A 25,044-nucleotide genomic window follows, 5' to 3' on the forward strand; every position below is an offset into this window, starting at 1 on the left:
AGATAGACAACTATAGTTAGCCGTATGTAGTACCATAAGATAGACGTTACCCGCTAGGCAACAGTCCCATATATAATATATATATATACCCAGACTACTGTAAACACACTGACCTGAATAAACGTCTTTGTTATAACTTAAAATATATTCTTGATTATCGTAAAACTACTAAACTACGTTACAATGACGACTCGTAGCAGTCATCAGTCAGTTTACAATGAAAGTTTGCTAAACCTTCCCAAATCACTACTACATTAACTACTTGCGATTTGTTTCACTCAAAATAATCTGCGCCACCTACATAACCTCTATCAGCCGCGCATCGTGGCTTGAATTTCAGTTGGTCAGCCTGCATGAAAATCGTACAAAGTTCGCGCATGCGCAAGTCCAATTTTCACAATCTGCCAAGTTCCACAGTTTCCCGTCGGTATGCAATTCAAAACTTTCTAAGAAGCAGAGGAAACGTCCAACTCAATATTGTATCCACTGAATAAAAAATATGAAGATATCGTTAATCACTGCAGGGAAAAATATATCATATAAAAATGAAACGAGATTCCAATTGCAACAGGTTCGTACTTCAGAGGGTTGAGTACAATGTAGTTATCAAACGGTAGAATCTCTTACCGGTTTATAAAAGTGTCATTAATCATCGAGCTCTCATTGATCGCGGATCCACGAGTAAAACATTATGCAAATCGATTCGTGGCCAAGTTTTCCGTGCCCTGATAGTTTTTTTCTTTCCTTTCTCTTTTTTTTTTTTTTTTGATCTTTCTCGTTCTCCTTTGTAAGTTTTCGACACAGCCATGATCGTTGCATGAAATACCGTGAACAAGATACCACCGGGCAGGCCGTCCTTCATTCTTGATAGTTACATGCACCTGTATTATGTCCTATCATATGCGCGAATCGCAACCACCTTTTTTGGACACTGAGAGAATCGTGTATTGTGATTAATTTGATCCACGATTTGATACATCTCGTGCCTACAATCGCACATAATTATTGTCTACCTTAAGCTTGTATTGTTTTCATTCTTGTAATCAGTTTCACACTTACACACATCTAACGTAATATTCATACAGAAGAATATTGCAATTGTACTAAGATACAGCAAAACATGTAAAGCAGGAAAGAGATCGCTTGAATGATGAATCGCTGAGCAGCGTGTGTAACGCTCTGGATCGAATACTTCAGGATATATAATCCCTTCCTTCCAGATACATTGTGTACCGATATATGAATACCCGCGGAGAATAAGGTGCTCGATGCAAATGTCACCAGCGATGCGAATAAATTCCATTATACTCGTACCTATTGGCGTCCAGGTCATTGTCAGCTCCTTGATTCCACCGGCAGGATATAATTTATTGCGAATAGGACATGTGCCGGAACCAGAAATGCGAGATTTTCACATGGATACTTGCCTAGGCGTAAATCAGATTCTCTCTATAGTTACTCACCGTATGTATACACGCAGAGAAAGGATTTTCTGAATTTACAAAGCATGGCGAAGAAATGTGGCAAAAGAAACGTTTTGTTGATTTAATGTCATTTAATCCGATACAAACGTCATTGGAATGATAATTTTGGTCGTTCAGTGATACCACCTTTATTTGAATCAGCAAAAACATTTTTTCACCATATTTGGAGAATCCAACGAATCCTTTCTCCGCGTGTATTCTTTCAAAACAAAACCGTTGGTTATAATACTTAAGGTAACACCATTGAGAAATCATTGAATGTGGACTATGAAACTGGAAACTGATGATAACATTTTTCTTCGATAACGAACGTCATAAAAAGACACTTCGTTTCGTAGCTAGAGATTGAGGTTATGTTGATAGCCAAAATAAGTGAAGTTTCACTCGGTCGGTAAAAACTAACTATATCAGCCTTCCAAGGTCTACATGCATCGTGAGGTGCACTAGCCAAGGGTGACTTATAAAGCATAGCTGGAATTTGATCTCCCTGCTGAGGATCAATCAATCATTAATCATGACAGTACAACGTGTATAATGTACGAGTGATCAAGCCTCCATGGCCTGTTGATCAAACTGCAGATCACTCCAGTCATTTAAAATGGTGATTCCGTTGTGACTCGACTTGCGCTGAGAATCTCGAAGGATGGTTGATAAAATGAGCGTGTAATAAATTATAATTAATCACATTGCTATCGGGAGGAAGAATGCAGCTGTTATGGTTCGTTGTATAAATACCGTCCGAGTGTAAAACGAATACGAAAATAAAATGTTTTCACTTCTCGGTAGAATCGTGAGGTTGGTGCAGACAGATCGGTGATTAAACCGATATTTCACCATCACGAAATACATTAATATGTTACAGTGAAAATAAAACTAGGTGAAACCTTGTAACTGTTACATAACAGCCATAAGTTGCTCGCGAATAACGAAGGTGTAAGTTCTTTGTATCGTATAATTTACTTAAGGTATGTTAAGTCGTTATTTCACCGATCAATCGGCGATCACGAAGCAAGTTCCGACCCAACTGCTTTGGCGTCGTTCCTCGCGAAAGTCATCCCGACCCGTAAGATGCAGATTTTAACAAATGTCGTTTTGGATAGCATATAAATTCAAGGTTAGGTACTTGATATTAGCATCAAGAAATTCGCTCTCTGTACGAAAATCAAATAATGAGAATAATTTAGTGAAGTAAGAGTTAAATAAAATCAATTTATCTCTTGCCATTCGCTCTTAGAGGGAAAATTCTGCCTCGATAGTATCGAAAGTTAATGGCTTTTAAGCTAAACCTTAGACAAAGTTGCATTCCACTGACTGATAGTAATGGCGGTAATTACGAAATTAATCTCTGCAATTATGAGAGCAATTAAAACCTCCACGTAACTAACGTAATTAATATTCTGCACTGGAACTGCTTAGATTTGTCTAAGCTTTGGAACGAGTATTGGGTAATATTTGTTTTTCAAATCGTTCGGCATTAATTATTTCTGACCTACTTGCGGTGCAAGTAACATCTCATTACTTGAGATACTTGAACCAGTCCCCACGTGTCCGTGAATCATTCACTGCGACGAATTTTTCATGTATTTCGAATGCTTTCTTGTCCGTAATTGTTGAGCGGATAATTTCATTTCTGAATTGTTATTATAATTATAAGGATATAATATTCTATCCCGACCTTATAACGTAAAATGCAACCACAATTATATCGTACTGACGAAAACAGACGGTACAGACCGTATACATGGACAATTACGTATGTTAATCCTGACCGAAATATTTCATTCAATCGAAAGTACCTACGGCGAGGGAAGAGAGAGAGAAGGAGAGAGAGAGAGATTATGCGGACAAGTATCAAATAACCAGCGAGCGCTCAGCAGGTAAGAGATAATACCTGTTTGATCGAAAAATATCAGGTTCACAACTTAACACCGATGGCTAATTACGATTTAATCATATTTGCCAACCGAATACACGACACGAGCTACTCTCGAACCCGTACCTCATGTGCATGTTTGCCGGAGGCAAGAACGTGGTTAAACACACGAAATAGCTGACGATGGGCGGCGCAAACTTCGGGTCGGGAACAGTTTCACAAGTGTGTGTACAATATATAAATACTTGTCGCACTATAAATGCACTACCAGCGGAGGTTTTCCCTGTATTCGGTAGTTTCAACTTACAACATTTTTAGAATGAGTGAGCTCCATCGTCTGAATAAAAAATCAGGTAAACAGTTGAAACATCTTTAAAATCTCCGGCAAGATATATGCGCCGATGATGGTGAACGATGATGAAACGATAATGCGATTATGTCATGAAAATTGATCTGAGCAAATTCGAATATCGCAAATTGAGGTATCAATAATTTGAGAAAAGATTTAACAGTCAGGACGTACATAATGATAATGCTTCCGTGTTTTTGATCCAGTTCTAATGTTCTGGGCTCATTAATCCTTGATCCAATCCGCAAAATATAGTTTATGTGCACCGAGAGTACCACTGTGAAATTAGTAGCGGAAACGCCATTCTTTCCGTGAAAAAGTGCTTGACGTAAATGTGATTCTATGCGTCACAAAGTATCGTGCCCAACTATGCCGAACTGTCTGTACACTCCGAAGGTCAAAACACAAAGGAATACATGAGCGTATCAAAATTGTAGTGAAGATTATTCGCGTCCGAGATGAAATTTGGACAATAACGCTGAAACCGATCGGTGTCGCGTAGAATTCATAGCAGCTTACCACTGTTTAACACCTTACTATCATTGTATCGTTCTCGCAATAACTTCGCCTAGCACATGCTGTTCAAATGAATCTAATCACATGGATACAATGAGGGTTGCATGTCTCAGGCGTAATTGGGACGCTTCATCCTGTATGCAGGCAAATCGCACCACACGAATGTAAACATGTGAAAGTAATCGAAAGTACTCAGTTTTTGAAAAAGCTTGGCAGGACCTAGGAAATTGCACATCAAGTGGCATACGTGTAAACAAGTTTGGCGAGATATTCCTTGAGTAATTGTTGCGGTGAATATTTTACTGGTAACTAGTAATCGTCCACTAATAATCGTATATGTAACTATCCATCGGCGAGGCATTGACGCACTAATTGAAAGTGTTCTCACTTTACTAAACTGGAGCTGATAGCTGTAGCTCGTTTCCGAAGATATAAACAACTAACGCGCAATATCAACACTAGGAATTCAATTTACATTTATACTCATCGAATCGGGCTTAACTGCGGTTCATGAGCGCATTGATTAAACGACACGGATTCGTTCTTTAGGTACATGTACGATAACACAGGAAAATCATTGAAGCTCATATATTGTTCATCAAGAAACAAATTAATAAAAATTATTCGCATGTATGATAAGAACAAATATATGAAAATAATTTCCACGTTTTCGAACCATTGCAAGTACGACATCTTTAAGGTTTTTGAGACATTCTATCGCGTATGTATGTCGTTAAAATTCTACAATGGTAATTGTAATATGCGAAGAGATCGTTTAGTCGACTCCGGCGCTCAACTATTCGCTTGCAATTAAGTAAATGTGCGTGAACAAGAGTATGGTAGGTAGGTGTAATATACTGTAAACAGCGCCCAAGTCTAAAGATTCAAGATCACCCGGAGTGCCTTGGGCAAATTGGAGTTTACGACCCAGCGGTGCTCTGGGAATAACGAGCTACCTCGCACGTTCATCCACGGTATACCATAAGCATACACAGCTACGAGTGGTGAGAAAATAATTGAAACCTTGGTCGAGGAAGTTCTGTAGTTAAATGAACGATTGGAAATGGACCGTTTTTACGACTCTTTATTTCTACTTCGCCACCGCGTGTATGTTAGATATACGTTACAGGTATATAAGTACATACCGGGACTATCTCTTGAAATTTGAAAATCAACCGCGCATGCGCACCAAATAATTCAATTTCATTGGTCGGCGAAATCTTCCCGCAGCGATATTTTTGTCCGCGATCCAGGCGAGCCAACGTACACAAAGTGTGTACGTTTGAATTTTCAAAGAGCATAATCGTTAAATTTCGACCGTTGTTTGAAGAATCAACTTTCCGACCCGATAACAAATGCTTCCCAAACCTTTCCGAGTCACTACCTCAATTATTTAAGATTCTAACCTCGAAAATTCGTATCACCTACATTGCCGCCAGAAACAGTTCGATAGCTGATATTCGGGATGGTCAGCCTGCACGAACAGCGGATAAAACTCGCGCATGCGCAATTGATTTTCAAGTATCAAGACATTGTCCCGGTATGATTATTTCGACACATACCACGAAGCAAAGTTTTATTTCACCTTATGTGTTGAAAAAAAAGGATGTCACATTTTACTTTGATTTCCTACTTTTCTTGAAAGCAAAAATGAAAATAGTAATACTAATGTCTAATTGGGCTATCGTATCCAACCACATTATGCAAAATTAAATGTAACTGTACGCTTCTTTTGTGCGTTTGTGTTGCAGGTATCACTTATCTACAAGGATCCTTCGATCGGGAATGCGATCAGCATTGTTGTCGTGAAGATAAAGAACACCACCGAAACCTTCGGTACTAAACAAGTAAACAATGGAGGAATACCTGCCAATGAAATGCTGAACACATTCTGTTTGTGGCAAAAGCATAACAACAATCCCGATGAAACATCTCCGGAACATTACGATGCTGCACTTCTTCTCACAAGGTTCCGTTTCATATTTCAATCTGACTACGACAAGAAAAACCTTTTCTTCTTGCAAAATTGATTTAGTATTTTATGACCTTGACCTTGACCTTGATCTCGATACTAGAAACGGAGAACTTGATGACACACGTTATTTTCGAATCCGCTTGTTTCACAATTATGTTCACAAAATAATATTAAAATTGAGCTCTTCTTTTCTTTTTCTCGGTAATCTAAAGGGAAAACCTGTGTCACAACACACAAGAACAAAGATGCGATACACTCGGGTTGGCGCAATTGGGAAAAATGTGCAACCCGCGATCATCTTGCGCAATTGTGCAGGACAATGGATTGGCAGCAGCGTTTACCATCGCTCATGAAATTGGCCACGTGTACGATTATACTTGAATATAATTAATTTGAACAAGCCACCACTACCGATTACTAATTCTAGAAACAAACCATCCAAGATCGGATTATGCTGATTATTTTTCGGAAGTTCTAAGGCGTCTAGGAAAAAATAAACTACTTTTTAATCTTTAACATCATGTGGCATAACTTCTTGTGCCACAGTTCAATGACACACAAACATTGGATAGCCAGAGTCTCAATTTGTTGTAATCCGATGTTAACAGCATCTTCAGACGATGCCGTAGTCCAGTCTTTACTAACCAAATAAAATGTCATTTATTTACCATTATTGGAGCCTGCTCGTCGTTTGCGAAATACCCAAAAAAATGTTTGTTGCACGCAGCAATAATGCCAAAAAGATGTATCACTGTAATTGTATGGCCACGAAATGCAGGAATACATTTTCTGACGCCATTATTATATGCAAAAAAAAAAAAGGTCTTTGGACATTATTGTTCGGCATTGCAAAGTAAATTTTGCTATTTGCGGCATTTTTGGGTCAGTGATGTGAAGGCTACTAATGATAGTGAAAGTAGGTGGCATTTTAGTTTACTCGATCGGTAAATAGTAAAGTCAATTTCCTTTCAGATTAAGCATGCCGCACGACGATGATAAGAACTGCCGGAAATATCGCGGCAACACGAGAATCCACAACGTCATGTCGAGGATGCTAGACGACAATACATTCCCATGGGAATGGTCAAACTGTTCCCGTCACTTCGTCACCGACTACTTAGAGTCAGTATCATATTACGACCACACCACAAATTACACGCCATTATCAAAATCGAATTGCTCTGCTCTATTTTTAAATCACGAATTAACGGAAATTTACGAGAATTCGATGCAATAGTAAATAATAGTTTATTTTCAATTTGCTTGAATTGAATCCGCGAGCTTCGAAACTCCATTCAGAGGAAACCGAACTCCAGTTGTAACTTTGGTTCTTGAAGAAATAGGAAGAATTGTTCACGCAATGATATCAATGACATATTTTCAATTCATTTTGATCGAAAATATTACGCAATGGACCAGAAGGCACGTTTTTTACCCTACATAGTGGTTCTACTGCGTCGTTCCTATCGGTAAGGCAGGGATCTTTGTTAGTAAACGGCGGTTATGAAATCAATTTTGAGATCGAATCGATAGGATCAATCGTACCAAACGGTCAACTGAATTTCACTCCATAAAAATAAGTAAGAAGCTTGATTTAGCTCTGTGCATTTTCATCGTCTGACTGTGACGTGAAAGACGCACTGAGGATATAATCAACGTGACTGCAATACGCTTTCGAATGTTCGTCAGTTTCGCATCGGCGAGTTGAAACCAAGTTTTTCTGCAAATTCACTCGACCGCGTTAGTTACTTTGGACTAATGGCCTCGGTTAGTTGCTTAACCGGCTGAGAGATTCTTCTAGTCTTTCAAACTGTGTAATGGGCCGTGTGGAAATCGTAGATGGCAATTTAGCTGCGATATATCATGGAACTTTACGTTACAATGGAGAACAAGCTGAGTTGCGTGAAATTCAAAATTTGCACCATCTCTACATTCGTTCCCAGTAGAAGATTTGATTATAGTTTGTTATTGAATCAATTATCAATGATAAAACCGATGCGGAAATTCGGTAATGCTATCTGCAATAACTTAAACTATTGCATATTTTCGTGGCAATGAATTGTAACATTGAGTAACCTTGGAAAATATCTCGTAATGAAATATTCTTTTTCCAAATTCCAAAGTATAAGCTCCTGCGAATGTTTATCTACAAAATTAATATAATTTAATGAAGATTCGGTAGTTGCTCTACCAGAAAAACTCAATTAATTGTAGCTTGAAAACATGTTTAAGTACCTACCTGACAGATATTAAGGCGCGCGAAATGTGAAAACATGTAAAATTGTATTATCAATGAATTATTACCCGCAAATTTCTGACTCCAATACGTATATAGATGATGAAAAATTGATATTTGGGAGCAAAACTGCTTTAATTATGACTACATGCGGTTCTTGACTCGCAAATATGTGAACCATAAGAAATTGATTTGTTCCAGCTTAAAAATGGATCAAAATTAATTGAAAAACAATTTATCTCGATGAACAATTTATTTATTTTTTATATTCTCTCCTTTTTCACCGCATCAATTAGCTCTGGATACGGAAATTGCTTACTGGATGAACCGAGTGCCACCACAATTCCACGCACTCAACGATTGCCTGGGGAAGATTATTCCGAGAATAAACAATGCGAATTAGTTTTTGGCGTGGGCTCTAAGATATGCCCGTTCATGGTGAGTGATGGCGAGTCACGCATCCTGCTTCATATTATATTCGGGTCCATTTTGCACATTGATCCGCAGAATAGTTTTGAACAAACTTTCTCGGATAAATAATTATTAACAAGCACAAATGTGACCCAAATAATAATGCAATGCAACCGTTAACATAACTAACGAAAACTCGTAAATATGTAATATTACAAATATATTACACGATTCAAGAGTGACCAGCTTTTAGAGCGCAGCTTTTAGAGTGAGTTTACAATGATAGATATTATGTACTTTTACGGATTTCGGATTTATGGCTTACTAGAAAAAAAAAAAATACGTGTTATGCGCGTTTGGAGTTAAAGAGTTGATACTACGGTAGAAAGATTTTCTTAATCTTATGTACAACAGTAACAGCGATTAACGTCTTAGTTAAATTTTGATTTTGAAGTTTGGTATTCATTTGCACAAATCATAATTAATCCTAACAGGTCACTGGGGGTGTATTTCACCCCAAACATTTTTCAAACTCTTCGTAGAGTCCCTTAGTCGTGGAAATGGGTCTCGTGGCTCCATTCTTCGTGCGAAATAACGATCTTTTTTTTGACATTTTCGGTACTTTCTTAACTTTGCCGATGTTTTACAATACTTGGACAATTCATTTTGGTCAGGAAAACTGAAAGAACTTTTTCTGCGATCCTTAAACAATACCTAGATATTTTTTTAAAATTTTTAGAAGTCATTTTTGAAGCAAATTATCACGTTTGGGGTGAATTTCATAAGCCGTTATGCAATTCTACTGAGGTGTGACCAACTAGGGTTAATCGATCTATCATATTTCAAGGAAAAGAATAGGCATGTCCATATATTAAAAAGCAGCATCTATTCCAGAACATACATCAACTCTACTTTCATGGGGTGTATTTTATACAAGAATACCATCGGGAGAATTCATTTTACTACTTGTTTTTATATAATTTTCTCTTCTTCTTTTCGAAATAGACCGATAAACAAATATCAATCATAGAGATCCATGTAAATATAAACGATCACTAGTGAACTTGCACAAAAAATTGCCTACCTGGTCAGTGCTACGAATATACCGGGACAATCTCTTGAAACTTGAAAATAAACTGCGCATGCGTTTAGCATGTTTTATCGTCTGTTCATGCAAGCTGGCCATCCCGAGTTTCAGCTGTCAAACTCTGTTTCTGGCGGCGATGTAGTTGACACAAATTTTCGAGGTTAGAATCTCAAATAATTGAGCTATTGACTCGGAAAGGTTTCGGAAGCATTTTTTTATTGTGCCGGGAAGTTGATTCTTCAAAAAACGGTCGAAATTTAATGCTTATTCTCTTTTAAAATTCAAACGTACACATTTTGCGTACGTTGGCCCGCCTGGATCGCAGACAAGAATATCGCTGCGGGAAGATTTCGCGGACCAATGAGATTGAATTATTTGGCGCATGCGCGGTTGATTTTCAAGTCTCAAGAGATTCTCCCGGTATAAAAACACTGAGTAGCTAATAAATTATTGCAAATGTATCCTACGTGGTCTGATTAAGTGAAACATAATCTGAGTGTGTGGATGGCTACTGGCCAGGCAGTGTGCAGGAGACTGTGGTGCACCGCGCCAGTCTGGGATCCAGCACAATCGTGCCATACACAGCACATGCCATGGGCTGATGGGACCGCTTGTGCCTACGGAAAGTGGTGCCACCGTGGAGAGTGCGTGTCTCGGAAGCATCTCAAGCCGGTCGATGGACAATGGGGACCATGGGGAGAGTGAGTTTTGCTTCAAAAGAATAAACAATTAATTTTCAACTGAAGCAAATTTATTTTTTGCTAATAAAAGGTGCTTCCAAAGTAGAATACCATACATTACATATCATTACTTGTAATAATTACAAATTAAATTTGCACAAGTTAAAAATCAATTTAATGACATGATGGAAATGCATTACAAAAAAAAAAAAAAAGAAAGAAACCCACGATATTTTGTGATAAGTCTAGTATTTTCGCTTTCAATCTCGAAAAAAAGTGAATGTTTACGTGACTTTAACTCTAATCTTGAATAACTTTGAAATGGTCGAGTTATCAAAAAATTATGAGAGATCTTTTTTGTAGAGCATTGAATTCCGAAAAATATTTATCGGATATTATTTCAAATTGCCTCGTTACTGATTGTGAGCTACAAGATTTAGAAATAACAAAAATTGTTTTCGCTTGTTAAATAAATGGAAAATTACGTTCAAGAACCACTAAATATTAACGTTAAGGACTCAAATTATAACAGGCGTCTCATTTCCGTTTCCTACATCTATTAAACGTATGACTTTGAAAAAAAAATAGTCAATTTTTTGGGACTACCATAATAAACATGTCTCTCGACGATGGTAAATTTTCATAGATATGTTGGCCAATTTATCATAATCCAATTTGTAATTTGTTCTTTTTTTTTTAAACTTCTTCCCTTATTTGAAGTATACGTGTTGCACTATCAATTATTACTTTCAACAAAATTAGGTACTGCACACGTTTGGTGTCACAGCATATATTTAACGTGTTCTCAAATTATCACTTATAATTCTTTATACTTCCTGTAAATTTTAAACGAATCATCCAAATTGAATATTACGTATCTTGTTTTAAATGACATTTCAATCATTATTTTTACGCAAGCCGTCAGATCATTACTTATTACTTTGCGCATTGTGAGAAAATTTATAGTACTGTTTTAAACGGCAAAGTCTCAAAGTACAGAATCTCTAACATTTCACACTTTCACAATTGAAATAAGTTTTTTTACGAAAAAATAGAACGATTGTTTAAAACGTTATGGTATTGGACTGTATGTTTATATGCATTGAAATTTTGACGTATTGCCGTCGAATTGTTGTTTATTGGGTCATTCTAACCGATTTCATTATATCCATTACTTACATGTCAATATCGTTTGAAACCAATCTTTCATTTTACTTGAGCAATAACATTGTGTATATATGTAATATTATTTCAGTTACGGAGAATGTTCACGAACATGTGGTGGAGGTATCAAGAAAAAATATCGCGAATGCAATAATCCGCTTCCACAAAACGGTGGAAATTACTGCATTGGCACCAGGGTGAAGTACCGCAGTTGCGGAACGAAAGATTGTCCATCCGACAGTAAAGATTTCAGGTACGTAGAATTTTTCATCATTGGTGTTTATGGAAGCTGACATCCAAGTTGTCGTGAAAAATCACATGGAAAAATTTTCTTACAGAGAAGAACAGTGTTCGAAATTCAACAACAACAACATGAATATTCGCAACCTAGCAAGAAATGTCAAATGGCATGCAAAATACAATAGAAGTGAGTTTATTTATTTATAAAAATCTTTACTTCTCGGTACAACATGACGATCATTCGATCCGGCAAACAGAGAATAACGTAATATCGTAAAAAGGTTGCATCTTTGAAGATATTTGCATGTAATTGCTCCATTTTTCTTTCAGTCTTACCCAACGATCGTTGCAAATTGTACTGCGAGGTAGAAAGTAATCAGTATTACATGTTACGTGACAAAGTGATTGATGGAACGCCCTGCGGTCTTGATACTTTCGACATTTGTGTGAACGGTCGCTGCAAAGCGGCCGGCTGTGATCACATATTGAATTCATCCGCCGAATTGGATACTTGCGGGGTTTGCAAAGGAGATAATTCAACCTGCCAAAGGATCACAGGTTCATACAATATCAGCCGTTACGGATATACCAGAGTGACCAAAATACCTGCTGGGAGTAGTTACATCGACATAAGACAGCACGGATGGCGAGGATCGAACAACGACAGCAATTACCTTGGTAATTCGGTGTTTTCTTTTGGTGTAAAAAATTTTCCACGATATTCCACAAGAAATCGAAAAAAATCCACCATTTTTTTGGTTTTCTCATTGAAAACGATAGAAAAAACTACAGTGAATTGATATCATCCACAATTTTTTACACGGTATAAAAAATTAACTGTACCAGAAAAATTGAATGAAACTCCGTGAATTTTCGTAAACGAGTAGGAATATTCACGAAAAGTTACGATAATCGACGGTTTTCGAGACAAGAATAAAACAGATTCATCGGCCGTGAAAATGAGAGTAAAATTATTTTTCTTGAGCTCTTGTGAATTTCACAGAAATTAACATACTAATGATTAATTATTTCTTTCTATTCGTGTTCACTCCGTATTTAGCACTAAAAAATGGTGAAACCGGAGAGAATATTTTGAACGGAAAATACATGGTGGCCCATCGTAAAGTAATCATACAACCTGGGATTACTATCGAATACAGCGGACCCGAATCCGTGATTGAACGTTTGAACAGCTCCCGGCCTATTGCATTCGACCTAATTTTAGAGGTGAGTATATTTCTTGAAAGAATTTCAAAAGAATACAGGAATCGCGAATTAAAACAAATCTCTTTTCTCATTCACTCTATTATACTCTAATTATTTGACAGTTGTTAGGTAGTTTTCTATACTCGTGAGGCTTAACCCTCCGTTGGCCAACGTATACAAATTCGTTCAGTCTGACTTGACTGAAAATGGTCGCTTGACTCGATTTTTCAGTCTTGATTAATTTGTAATTATTGAATTGTTAAATATTTACTTAATCCAGGTGTCTGAATACCAGAAATAAACCTCAAAGTAAGCAGCTAAATGTTTAGGAAGGTATTTTTTTATTTTTTATTTTTTTTTTGCGTTAAGTGGGTAAAAAACAGCTGTGAAGAAAGGGAGAATTAATTCATCTATCAACTGAAAAAAGTTTTTTACCCCATGCTTCTGACAGTATTGAAGTTCATCGCAAAGTAAAAGTGACTTAATTTTTTTTCCCGTTTTATCGGAATTTTTTTCCCGACAAGCCCAGAGTAAATAGGTTTTAAGGAAGTCTCCATTTTAATAGAAAAAAACAAAACCACAATTAGTCATCGCTGTGATTTTGTGACTTACGTAGATTTTGTCGGTTGGAAGTTTGTACCCACCACAAATATCGTACGAATATACGGTTCCGAAGAATATTCTCACCAGCTACACTTGGGTGCTGAGCGATTGGACGTCTTGTAATCGCGTCTGCCAAGGCACGATGCGTCGCACACCGGAATGTCGCAGTACCGAAAACAAGGATGTTCTTCCGGATGACTATTGCAGAGCGGAGAGCAAGCCGTCCGAAGAAAATCAGCCATGCAACATGCATTGTACCGTCAGGTCAGTTGAATGGTGAAAAAATTCATTCGAAATCCAAAACCATATTTTTCGAACTACGTTCGAAAAAAATCTGCAACATTGTTTCCAGAGATGAATAATACAGTTATTCTGATAATGTCTGAGGGATTTTAGAAAATTTTACACAATTTTTGGAAAAACTTCGAACATTCTTTCGAAAATCCATTTTCTATTGAAAATCTGAAAAACTCCGAGTTACTAAGTGCTTGAATATGATTGGTCAAGTTCTGGGTGAAAATCGAATGAATGGATGAAGAGGTGAAAATTGAATCAATTCCGAAGGAAACCTTATATATTTTTCATACTTCATTCTGTATCACAAATCTTAAAAATTTTGAGGTTTGATCTTTCTGGGAATGAAAAAAAGTTTGACAAACGTTTGAAATTAGTTTTCCAGAAAAATCTTGAATAATGTGCAAAATAATATTTTCAATAAAACTAGAATCATGAACAGAGTTCAGAAATGTTTTAAAAATATCGAGGTTTTTTTCTACAAAATTTTCGTAGTTGATTTTTTCCTCGTAGGAATAAAAATATTTCTAAAACGTATCTAAACTTTCTGAAAAATTATTCCCTGAAACCGTTAGAAACGGATATTTCAATTAAATTTGCAAATTTTTGGGTATAGCTTCTGCAAGTAATTTTCGCCTCGATAATCACCGATTTCTGCCATCATTAAACACTGTGTTTACACTGTGTTGGACTGAAGTCGCGACAAATTTTCTACGCTCCAGACATTTTGCGATCCAGCAAAGTTCCTTCCGAAACTTGTTTCACTCCAATTCGTGTAACAGCCTCGCATTATGCGATCTGGATTTCAGGTGGATCGTCATCAGCGAATCCGAGTGCTCCAGTCATTGCGGCCCAGGCACACGGACCGTTATTTCTCAGTGCATGTATCAATTTTCTGCCGGCACAAGGCCGATATCTGAACACGCTTGCGTTCATCTTGCGAGGCCAGCCAGCCGAGAGGTTTGCATAGGACCATGCGACGAGGCTCATTGGCTATATGGACAGTGGGGACACTGCAGCAAGACGTGTGGAGGTGGAATACAATTCCGCACAGCTACTTGTGTCGACTCGAACAATTATCCGGTACCCGAAAGCAAATGTGACTCTGAGAATAAGGTGTTACAGCAAATCTGTGAACAGGGTGCATGTCCAAAATGGACTCTTGCGTTAGACTGGACGCCGGTATGTAAAATAAGAATATTCATGTGGATAGTAGGATGTATTAAATTTAAAAAATATACCTCTTTTCTTTTACAAGTAGGCGGCTGAAAAAGTTGGCGAATTTTAGAAATTTATGTCTCAACAATTGATTAATCAATTCAGTTGTGGTTTTTTTTTGTTCAAATTTATGTAGATAGAATTTTATTTACGTTTTTTTTCATCGGTATTAATCAATAGAAAGCGTTTTCATTGACTATAACGTCCAGCATTTCGCTCGTTGACATGTTTTGCGGTGCCCGCGATGACTCAAAAACGGCTCTACCGATTTACTTCAAGTTTTGAGACAGTATTTTTGTATAATCAATCTCCTTTGCTTGATGAAACTCGTAAATTGTAACAAAAATGAAACCTAATCTTCGAAAGGTCGCCATTTTGTAGAACGAAATAAAAATAAAAAGTTCAATGAACGAAATGAATTTTCATGATTTGAATGATTTTTGAAAGCCGTAGTGTGACAGCGATCTAAAATTTTGCTTAATTCTACTTAAGAACGTAAGTAGCTTTGTATTTGAAAAAAATTGAGTCGACAAGATGTTCCGTCACAATCGTAAATCGGCCATCATAAAAAATTATAACCCCACATTGAAACTCAATTTCATTTCGATCAAGTTTGCTAAAATCCATCATCCGTAAATTTTTCAGTGCTCAGTCACATGTGGCAATGGTACACAAGAACAACCTTACTGGTGTCAGATAGAAAATCGTGTTATATCAACCACATATTGCACCGATCCGAGGCCCGTATCCTCAAGAATATGCGATATGGGACCATGTTTCAAATGGCATTCCAGCGAATGGAGTCCGGTAAGCTCAAAGCTTCATTAGCTCGTTAGATATGAATTGAAACAATTCGTAGACTGATCAGATTTTTTGTCTTAGTGTTCCGTGAGCTGTGGGGAGGGAGTGTTGCGACGAGAAATTACTTGCAGAAATGTCAACGGCACTCCAAGTTCAGAATGCGATACTTTGCACGCACCACCGAGGACGAGATTATGCAAGCATCAGCCTTGTCCTATCCAGGTAATCACGCATCCATTACGGATCATTTCATTCGTTTCGACTATCATTGGCCTTAAAAAAAAAACATTACTGGAGTTTTTCTAACGGTTTCTCCTATTCGGAATTAGTCCTCTTTGATCCAGAGGGTCCGACCAATTCATCCTTGAGCAAATGATTCACACAACATTTTTCACAACAATATTTCCAACTTTGTCCGGTACTTGAAAACGCAGAGATTTTTCAGCGAAATTTTAACGATTTCTCACAGGTGATATCGACTACCCCAATAACGTACGCTGCTGACTCTGATGATTTCAACAAGCAACACGAGAATGAAATTGACCAGTTTCACCCTGGATACACCTGGCGGACTGGAAGCTTTGGCAATGTAAGTAAAGACACCAGTCTTTCGATGGATTTTTATACAGTTATCACTCACGGATTTCCATTTTTCGATATCAATTTTCATGCGGTTTGACGTTGTCGTCAGAACGTAGAAGAGATCACGAGATCCTATATTTTACAGTGCTCAAAGCCGTGTAACGGTGGCTCTCAAAGTAGGATGGTCAGGTGTAGCTCGGCTATATCGGGCGAAGTTTCCAACGACGACTATTGCGATCAGAAACAAAAACCACCAACGGTCATTCTATGCAATCAACACGCCTGCCCGCGATGGAATACTGGTGATTGGAGCCAGGTGAGATGGGGAAAGTCAATGTGGCATGAATCTAGGGGGTGTAATTTTGACGTTAAAAAAACGAGGGAATTCTTTCAGTGCGCTTCTACGTGTGGTCCGGGATTCCAACATCGTCAAGTACGCTGTCAAAGTGATCGCGGCGAGATTCTACCCGATAAAGAATGTTCCGAAAGTGAAAAACCTTATCATGTTCGGAGGTGCTTTAAGGAAGCATGTACAGGCGCAAAGACACAAGGATTGCATTCCTCGAATATTCCGGGATCAGTAAGGTGGAGAGTTTCGAAGTTCACCCCCGTAAGTTAAAGCTAATCAGTTTTATTTATGTGGTTAGCGTACATGTAATTCGTTGTTGAGTCGCAATTTCATCCGTGAAGATTGTTGTCCAATGATATCAGTAACGTGTCAATTTTTATTGTACGTCTTATGCCAAGTCGTTTGCTATCGTATTTCAATTAACGTGCGCGAACAAACTGTTATGATATTCATCCGCCCGGAAATTTTTTTACACTTCATCACAATATAAAGACAAATAGTGTCTGAGCAACGGTGTTACAACATCACTCGAGTTTCCGGTTCAGAGACTATCACGTGGTTCATAAACATAATCATATCCTTGGTGGAAATTTTCATTTTTTTTATTTTTTTGTTACTTTTCTACGAAAATCTACGCTAAACTATAACCGTTATTCTATTGAATTGTAGATTGTCTTGCAAATTCGTACAACTTTACAACAGTTTACGAAATTTTATTTCTATTTTTGTAGAAATTTTTTGCACAAATTCACTGATGCAGTAAAAAGTACATTATACTCACTTATGAAAAATCACGGCGTTATATTTCAATTTCTTTGGAACCGTCGATTTTTTATTTCGTTGTAGATATTGTAGACGATTTCATGTTTCTATGAAGCATCTACAAACACAACGGTTTTCTAAGACTTTTTGTTTTAGAAAATTCCTCCGCCAATCAAATCGAACCAGCAGAGTGCAATGACCAAACTCGCATTTAACTGACGTGTCGATTTTGCTTGACACGAATACAATTTCAAAATTCTCAGTGCACTTATTGACTTAATCTTATTTTAGCATTCAAAAGTTTATTCTCACGTGCTTGAATATAAAATATTGCACAAAACTTTGTAATCGCTACTTTAAATTTGAGCCCTTGGTACTCAGCCTCTAAATTCGACCAATGAATATTCACCTTAGTAGATTCAGTAAATGATATTTTTTTTTCATCTTTGAATCACTGATCACAATACTAATAAATTCATATACCACGTTAAGTTCTTTGTCAACTTCAAGGCGGACGATCTAGAGTATTTGCAATATAAATGTTGACGCATTGAACCTAAGTACCAAAGTGTCAATTTTTTGAGACGTCAACCAATACATTGAGATTTCAGATCCACTGAAATTTAACACGTGGATAAAACTCTGATTGTAAACCTTGAAGTAGAAACAGAACTAGCATAATACTTATGAGCTTACACTATAGTACAATTATAATGATTACAATTCGGTGAGTTATTAACGAGCTCACATATGCCACACCAATTAAAATGCAACGTCTCACTTTGCTTGAAATCAAAATTTTTGCACGACTGGCAAATTTTTCCAGTGTTCAAAATCGTGCGGATATGGTACTAAAACTCGCAGGGTGGACTGCGTAGCAAAGACTGGCACAGCCGAGGTTACGGTTGAAGACCAAAAGTGCGCAGGGCTAAAACGGCGACCCAAGTCACAGAGGCCATGTCAGCAAAGACCATGTGCCTTGACTTGGCAGGAGGGACCCTGGACTGAGGTACCCATGCCACACAACCACACCACTCTCATTGACCGATAGCAAGATTAGGGTTGCATTTTTCGCAATCAAATTATCATGACTCGTTATGCCGTTATTTGGATAGATCATTTGAACGGAAAAGAAAAAAAAAACATGCAAAAAATGGAACTGGGGATATGTAAATAATGATTTACCTGTCGATGATCAAAGTTCGTTCTATGCGTTTTCTTATTTTTTTTGTTTTCAAGATTCAAATATTGTGAAAGAGAATGGAATGCGTTCATTTTTAAGAACGTATACAGATGAACCGGTAATATTGTCATTGAAGGGTGAATATAGTAAACTACGGATCATTGATCATATTGGAGTAAAATTAATAGTTTCTATTAGAATTCTTTTGTAAAGTCTCCATATCCAGATACGGGAAAAATATTCTTGACAAATGTTCTTATTTCGTTGTTTCTCAAAGTATCGGTTAATTTACAAAATTTTTAACATATTTATTGCAATTTCTGAGGTCCATTTTTAGATAAATTCAGAGTATACACTTGACTTGTGAAAGTTACGAAAAATTCTTATAACTTTTTGAAGAACTTTTTTTTTGAAATTTAGACATTTCTAAATGTTTTTACCAGAGACTCGAATATTTTTTCTCACAATTACGGCTCAAAAATTATTTGTGGATGACATTATCAAATTTGCAATAAAAAGTTAAGTATTACTTGATAAGCTTCTAACTAGTGTGTTTACCACGAAAGAATGTTGATCAGAAAATTAGATTACACACTTTTGAGCTCTAAATTTTTACGATGGTGCGATATGGTACATGTACCGGGACGATCTCTTGAAACTTGAAAATCAACCGCGCATGCGCGAGTTTCATCGGCTCTTTGTGCAGGCTGGCCATCCCGAGTTTTCAGCTGTCAAACTGTCTCTGGTGGCGATGTAGTTGACACGAATTTTCGAAGTTAGAATCTCAAATCATTGAGGTAGTGACTCGGAAAAGGTTGGGAAGCATTTGTTATTGGGTCGAAAAGTTGATTCTTCAAAGAACGGTCGAAATTTAACGATCATGCTCTTTGAAAATTCAAACGTACACATTTTGCGTACGTTGGCCCGCCTGCATCGCAGACAAGAATATCGCTGCAGGAAGATTTCGCCGACCAATGAGATCAAATTATTTGGTGCGTGCGCAGTTGATTTTCAAGTTTCAAGAGATTGTCCCGGTATATCCAACTTTAAAGTGTAACGATGGGTTACAAATGACTAATGAACGTCATGCTCGCAATCAAGCAAATTTTAACTATACAATTGTGCTCTTAAGCTGTTCCATTTAATGATAACCTTAGTTATCTTCAATCAAACAACTAACTCTGATCATAGACGATATTCTTGTGTGATTGCAGTATCTCGATTGATACGCGTAGAAGATTAGAGTCCTAGCCCTACTGTAACGTGTGTTTAATATTTTTGCTTTTTGAATGCTGTATATCTACTTTGGCGGGAAATTGGCACATGAAAATTTTCGGGCATGTATTAGGGTATTCACAGTATTTTTAATTTTCTTATTTTCACAATAGCGCACGATTATATGATGTTGCATCGCTTGGCAATGTTTATTCACGTTGCTTTAATTTGCACATTTTACAGTTAATATTTATGTTACGCTTACTTCACAATATTCCTGTCTCGTTTTAATTTTTGTTTTTTTGTCCTTCTTTTTTGGGAGCTCAAACTTGACGTGCTTATTTAACAACCAATTATTTCACAAACTTTTTCTATTTGCTAACTTACTCATATACGTACTTTTTATTTCCTCCTAAGTCTAGTTGAACTCGTCTTTCGATACTATTGAATGAGTTCTCAATCACACTATTCATTCAATATTTTATCGCCTTACTACTACTGCAAACTTGTTTATGAAGCTCGAAAAATATCGTCTGTTCACGTGTATGTGTTGCGATAAAAGTATTTTTTTTTTTCCGCCGCTTTTCCAAATTAAAACAGATCTGTGATTGTATCTACTACAATTAAAATGAATATTATTACCCGTATACGAAAAGTCTACCGTTTTTACTATATTATTGCATGAGCATGATTTATGTTTACAAGCGTAAGGGTGGTACCCAAATTCGTTTGTTCAAAAGAAATCTGTCAGATCTCAATCGTCGAATTTTCATTTGAAAGTAACATGTTTAAAAATCGAAACTTACATTTTCTATTTTACGAAGTTTTTATTGCTGAGAGTAGACTTATTGTTAATATAAGTAGCAGCAATTGTGCAGTATCTATTGAAAATCTCTTTCGTGGACTCGAGTTTCTCATTATTTTGCCTCCAAATCTCAATGACAGACTAAATTCGAAATTCACTTGGGTACTATCCATTTACATGCATATCAACGTACGAGAATAAAGGAAATAGTCTCTGATTAACGGTGCATCATTACAAAAAATACTGATACCGAAAATGAAAATGAACGTTTGTGAATATTATAATTCATATACTTTCATAGACCATATCTTACAGATCTCTATTTGCAAATCTTACACCTTCCTCTAATCTCGAAAACAAATCACAATGTGTCGACGAATCAATGTGGTGGTTCTGTGTTATTTTTTTTTTCTTTCCTGATTACACAATTCAACACGTTTCAATACTGAATACATTTTATATACAGTGTTCGGCAGAGTGTGGAAATGGAATGCAAATGCGAACAGTCACTTGTCATCGAGTCAATAAATATGAATGGATGGATCCGACACCCGTCAATGGCTGTCGAATGAGTGAAAGGCCCGCAACTGAACAAACGTGCAAGCTCCGCGAATGCGATGATGAATATTACTGGGTGGCTGAACCATGGAGAAAGGTACCGTAAACGTACTAACCCTTATTTTTATTGGCAAAACGTGGTAAATTCAATTCCAGTAATATCTGGGATAATTATAGCGCATGTATATTGATAAGAATTTATTGGGACCCTTAGCAGATTGAGCGCCCAACTGCGCATGCGCGAGCTTTGTCGTCTTTCCGTGCAGGCTGGCCACCTCAAGTTTGAATTTCTTAAATGCAGCTGTCTATAGTTTATGAAGACAATGGAAATTTTTTTTGCGCAAACTTACGAATAAATCGGCTGCCCTGCATTGCCGATGAAAATGTGACCGGGTACGAGCTCGTCGGCCGATAGAGTTCAATTATTTTGCGCATGCGCAGTCACTTACTCTACCTGCTAAGTTTCACCGTCTCCATTCGGTACGTTGAGATTTATATGTGAACGATCTGTTTTTCACCAGTGCTCCGCTACTTGTGGACGTAAAGGAAAACAAGTAAGAAGGTTATTTTGTAAACGAAAAGATGGTACAAGGGTGAAGAATCGCTTTTGTCCCCGTACACTGAAGCCACTGCGTAGACGCAAGTGTAACATACGCCGATGCGGTCTACTTTCATGTTTGGAAGCTAAAAAGAAATTCAAAACAACTCAAGATGGCGAGTATTTACTGATAATTGGTGGAAAGAACATGTCAATATATTGTCACAATATGACCGGAGATCAGCCCTTGGAATACCTGACCCTTGCATCGGGTGACCATGAAAATTTCGCTGAAATATACGACAAAAGGTGCGTCATTTATCAGTTACAACAACGATCACACACTCTGTAATTCCACAGTGGCATCGCACATAAACTGATTCGATTCGTGCATTTCTTAGTGTTGAGGCAAAGTCTGCTCTGTTTAAAAATATCTCAGAGAATACTTGGAAATTGATGCCTTACAGAGAACAGATTGTGCAAATTTGTCATCCTGAAGGCACAGTCCAATATTTCGGCTGTTAGAATTTTAAGCAAATTATAGGCACGACTTTCAAAAATACGTTTTTTTTTTTCGTTCGCTAACCAGCAATTTCAATACAAAGTTTGATTTGGTCTTACATTTTTTATCACAGATTGTTGGACCCAAGAACATGCCCATTCAATGGTCAGCGAAATGACAACTGTAAGTGTGCAAATTACACCGGCTCAACCTCAGGCCGAACAATGTTCAGAAGAATACGACTCGACCCCCGAACACTTATCGTTGATGGTAAGAGAAAAGATACAAAGGATAATAATTATAGATTATTAAGGGAAAAAAAAGTTATTGATGTGGAAATAATTATAACTAGGGTTTTTTCTGTCAAACTCCTGTACTTATTTGAAAAATATTCATTATTGTACGAATGAGCTTATTAATTTTGGCAAAAACTTAAAAAATATTAGATCGTTTCATAATGCGGTAAGAAATCTTCACCCGTCACAAGTTGTCGAAATAAGATTTTTGACATAAGTAGTATTTTTTACGGAAATGTATGGTAAAGACCACAAATGAATCAGAGGTAAACCAAATCGCGAAACCATAAAAATGTTCTTCTTTTTCCATCAATACCAGCAGATTACAAAAGTTAGGTGTCAAGCAGCAGTGGATGCGATAAATCAATACCACCGTATTATTACTGTTTGAGGAAAAAGTGTTTTAAAGCGTCGAGTGACACACATGCTTCTCATTTGACAATAATCATTCATACTTACAGTTGACGACTTCACATTTTCCTGGACAAAGGGATCGAAACGGGTCGAGTTTGGCAAAGCCGGTGATTGCTACAGTTCAGCACAGTGTCCACAAGGCCAATTTAGCATAAATTTAGTCGGTACTCAGCTGGGTTTGTCACCTACTCTATCCTGGGTTAGCCAAGGATCCATGACGTCGCGAATCATCAATAAAATAGTGAGTAAATAACATAATGTCATAAACACTACAAATAGTGTGCAATAAATGCGACTAAAATGATACAACTTGCAAGTACGGAATGGTCTTATTACCATTCTATGATCACACTTTCTTCGTTACAGAACCAACAGAAGGTTGTGGGAAAATGCGGAGGATACTGTGGGTTCTGTAAATTACAGACCGGCCTGAAGCTGGATGTTTTACCTCCTTAGTCAAAGCGTCAAGGTAATTATGTGCCGACATAACACTACGAAACTTAGCAGATAGAGTAACTGAATGCGCATATGCGAAATAATTAAACTCTACTGGTTAATGAGCTCGTAACATGGTAATATTTTCGTCTGAGAATCAGGGCAGCCAACTTACTCGAAACGGGACATGCAATGTCAAACTCTTCCGCGTCAAGTGGCGAATTAAAGTTATGTCGCTATGATGACTCGTAGTAGTCGTGGGTCATCAGTCAATTGACTATCAAAGTTTTTCAAGCATTCCCGAATTAATATACCGACTGTTTGAGATCCGCTTAACCGAAAGACCAGTCTAACCGAAGAAAATTGGCATCACCTACCAAACATCCGTAAGCCGCGTTTGACAGCTGAAACTTGAGGTGGCTAACCTGCGTAAGAATCCAATAACGCTCGCGCATGCGCAGTTCGATGCTTGATCTTCTTTATCAGTTTCACAGTTTAATCTCTGCGTATTCAGACTCTCATGAACTATGTACTGATAGAACTTGATGAATTGAAAAACTACTGACATACACACTCCTAGTCTTTCGATGAAATTGAATTTTCGTGATAAATTTTTGATTTCATCTTGTCAACAGCTTTCCGAAGACTGCAGATGGCATGAGTGCCAGGATATGCCAATAGAATTGGCAATGTTGCTGCCTTTCATCATTGCCACACCGAGTGCCTTTAAACCTCTGGCTCTGCGCTGGGACCATTAAAAAAACATAGCTATTCAACTGAGTGTGCAGCACCTCTATTTCCGTATTGGAAATTGGGGGAAAAAAAAAATGTCAATGGCGAAACAGCAAGTCTCTTTTTTAACTTGACAGAATTGTTAATGTTATTCATAATTATATACGCTACGTATGATTGTAAACGATTAATTGAAACCAGGATGTTCAGCGAGAACGGCTACTGTACGGCTCTATTTTTTTTTTTTGTGCGAAGTTTTTAAGCAACAGGTTGGAGTTATTGGTAAACGCTTGGCAAGGGTTTGCTGTTTCAAGACTGATATTTTTAACATTTTAAGCTTCTAGAACGAGGGCATCTGTCCGACGAACAGTTTGAATTCTTGTAATATTGGTCCCAGAACAAGACGGAGTAAGTTAACCAAGGTAATTATAGGGCCCAATACTACTATTATCGAGGAACACGTAAGCTAAGATATTACGACTAATTATTATTCTAAGTCATGTTCCGTACTAAGCCCACCTGTATTAGACATAGAC

At 37.3% G+C, this 25,044-nt stretch overlaps 1 protein-coding gene across 3 annotated transcripts in view; it reads left to right on the forward strand.

The window, feature by feature from the left end:
• The window catches only part of LOC107226279 (A disintegrin and metalloproteinase with thrombospondin motifs 9), a 178,227-nt gene extending 153,609 nt beyond the window's left edge, over positions 1 to 24,618 (forward strand). For 2 of the 3 annotated variants that reach the window (XM_046733914.1, XM_046733916.1), the window contains 23 exons: positions 5,974 to 6,191; positions 6,410 to 6,562; positions 7,170 to 7,319; positions 8,730 to 8,871; positions 10,451 to 10,632; positions 11,867 to 12,028; positions 12,114 to 12,202; positions 12,346 to 12,693; positions 13,076 to 13,242; positions 13,838 to 14,088; positions 14,928 to 15,300; positions 15,982 to 16,143; positions 16,219 to 16,359; positions 16,607 to 16,726; positions 16,865 to 17,035; positions 17,114 to 17,329; positions 18,657 to 18,839; positions 21,500 to 21,688; positions 22,113 to 22,438; positions 22,765 to 22,901; positions 23,389 to 23,582; positions 23,708 to 23,810; positions 24,412 to 24,618. In XM_046733914.1, the coding sequence (XP_046589870.1) occupies positions 5,974 to 6,191; positions 6,410 to 6,562; positions 7,170 to 7,319; positions 8,730 to 8,871; positions 10,451 to 10,632; positions 11,867 to 12,028; positions 12,114 to 12,202; positions 12,346 to 12,693; positions 13,076 to 13,242; positions 13,838 to 14,088; positions 14,928 to 15,300; positions 15,982 to 16,143; positions 16,219 to 16,359; positions 16,607 to 16,726; positions 16,865 to 17,035; positions 17,114 to 17,329; positions 18,657 to 18,839; positions 21,500 to 21,688; positions 22,113 to 22,438; positions 22,765 to 22,901; positions 23,389 to 23,582; positions 23,708 to 23,797 (4,164 nt within the window). In that variant the 3' untranslated portion in view covers positions 23,798 to 23,810; positions 24,412 to 24,618. The remainder of the gene's footprint in view (positions 1 to 5,973; positions 6,192 to 6,409; positions 6,563 to 7,169; positions 7,320 to 8,729; positions 8,872 to 10,450; positions 10,633 to 11,866; positions 12,029 to 12,113; positions 12,203 to 12,345; positions 12,694 to 13,075; positions 13,243 to 13,837; positions 14,089 to 14,927; positions 15,301 to 15,981; positions 16,144 to 16,218; positions 16,360 to 16,606; positions 16,727 to 16,864; positions 17,036 to 17,113; positions 17,330 to 18,656; positions 18,840 to 21,499; positions 21,689 to 22,112; positions 22,439 to 22,764; positions 22,902 to 23,388; positions 23,583 to 23,707; positions 23,811 to 24,411) is intronic. The other variant, XM_046733915.1, reaches the window with a different exon arrangement.
• Positions 24,619 to 25,044: the final 426 nt, after the last annotated feature.

The sequence above is a fragment of the Neodiprion lecontei genome, chromosome 3, assembly GCF_021901455.1.
Source record: "Neodiprion lecontei isolate iyNeoLeco1 chromosome 3, iyNeoLeco1.1, whole genome shotgun sequence".
Classification (NCBI taxonomy): Eukaryota; Metazoa; Arthropoda; class Insecta; order Hymenoptera; family Diprionidae; genus Neodiprion; species Neodiprion lecontei.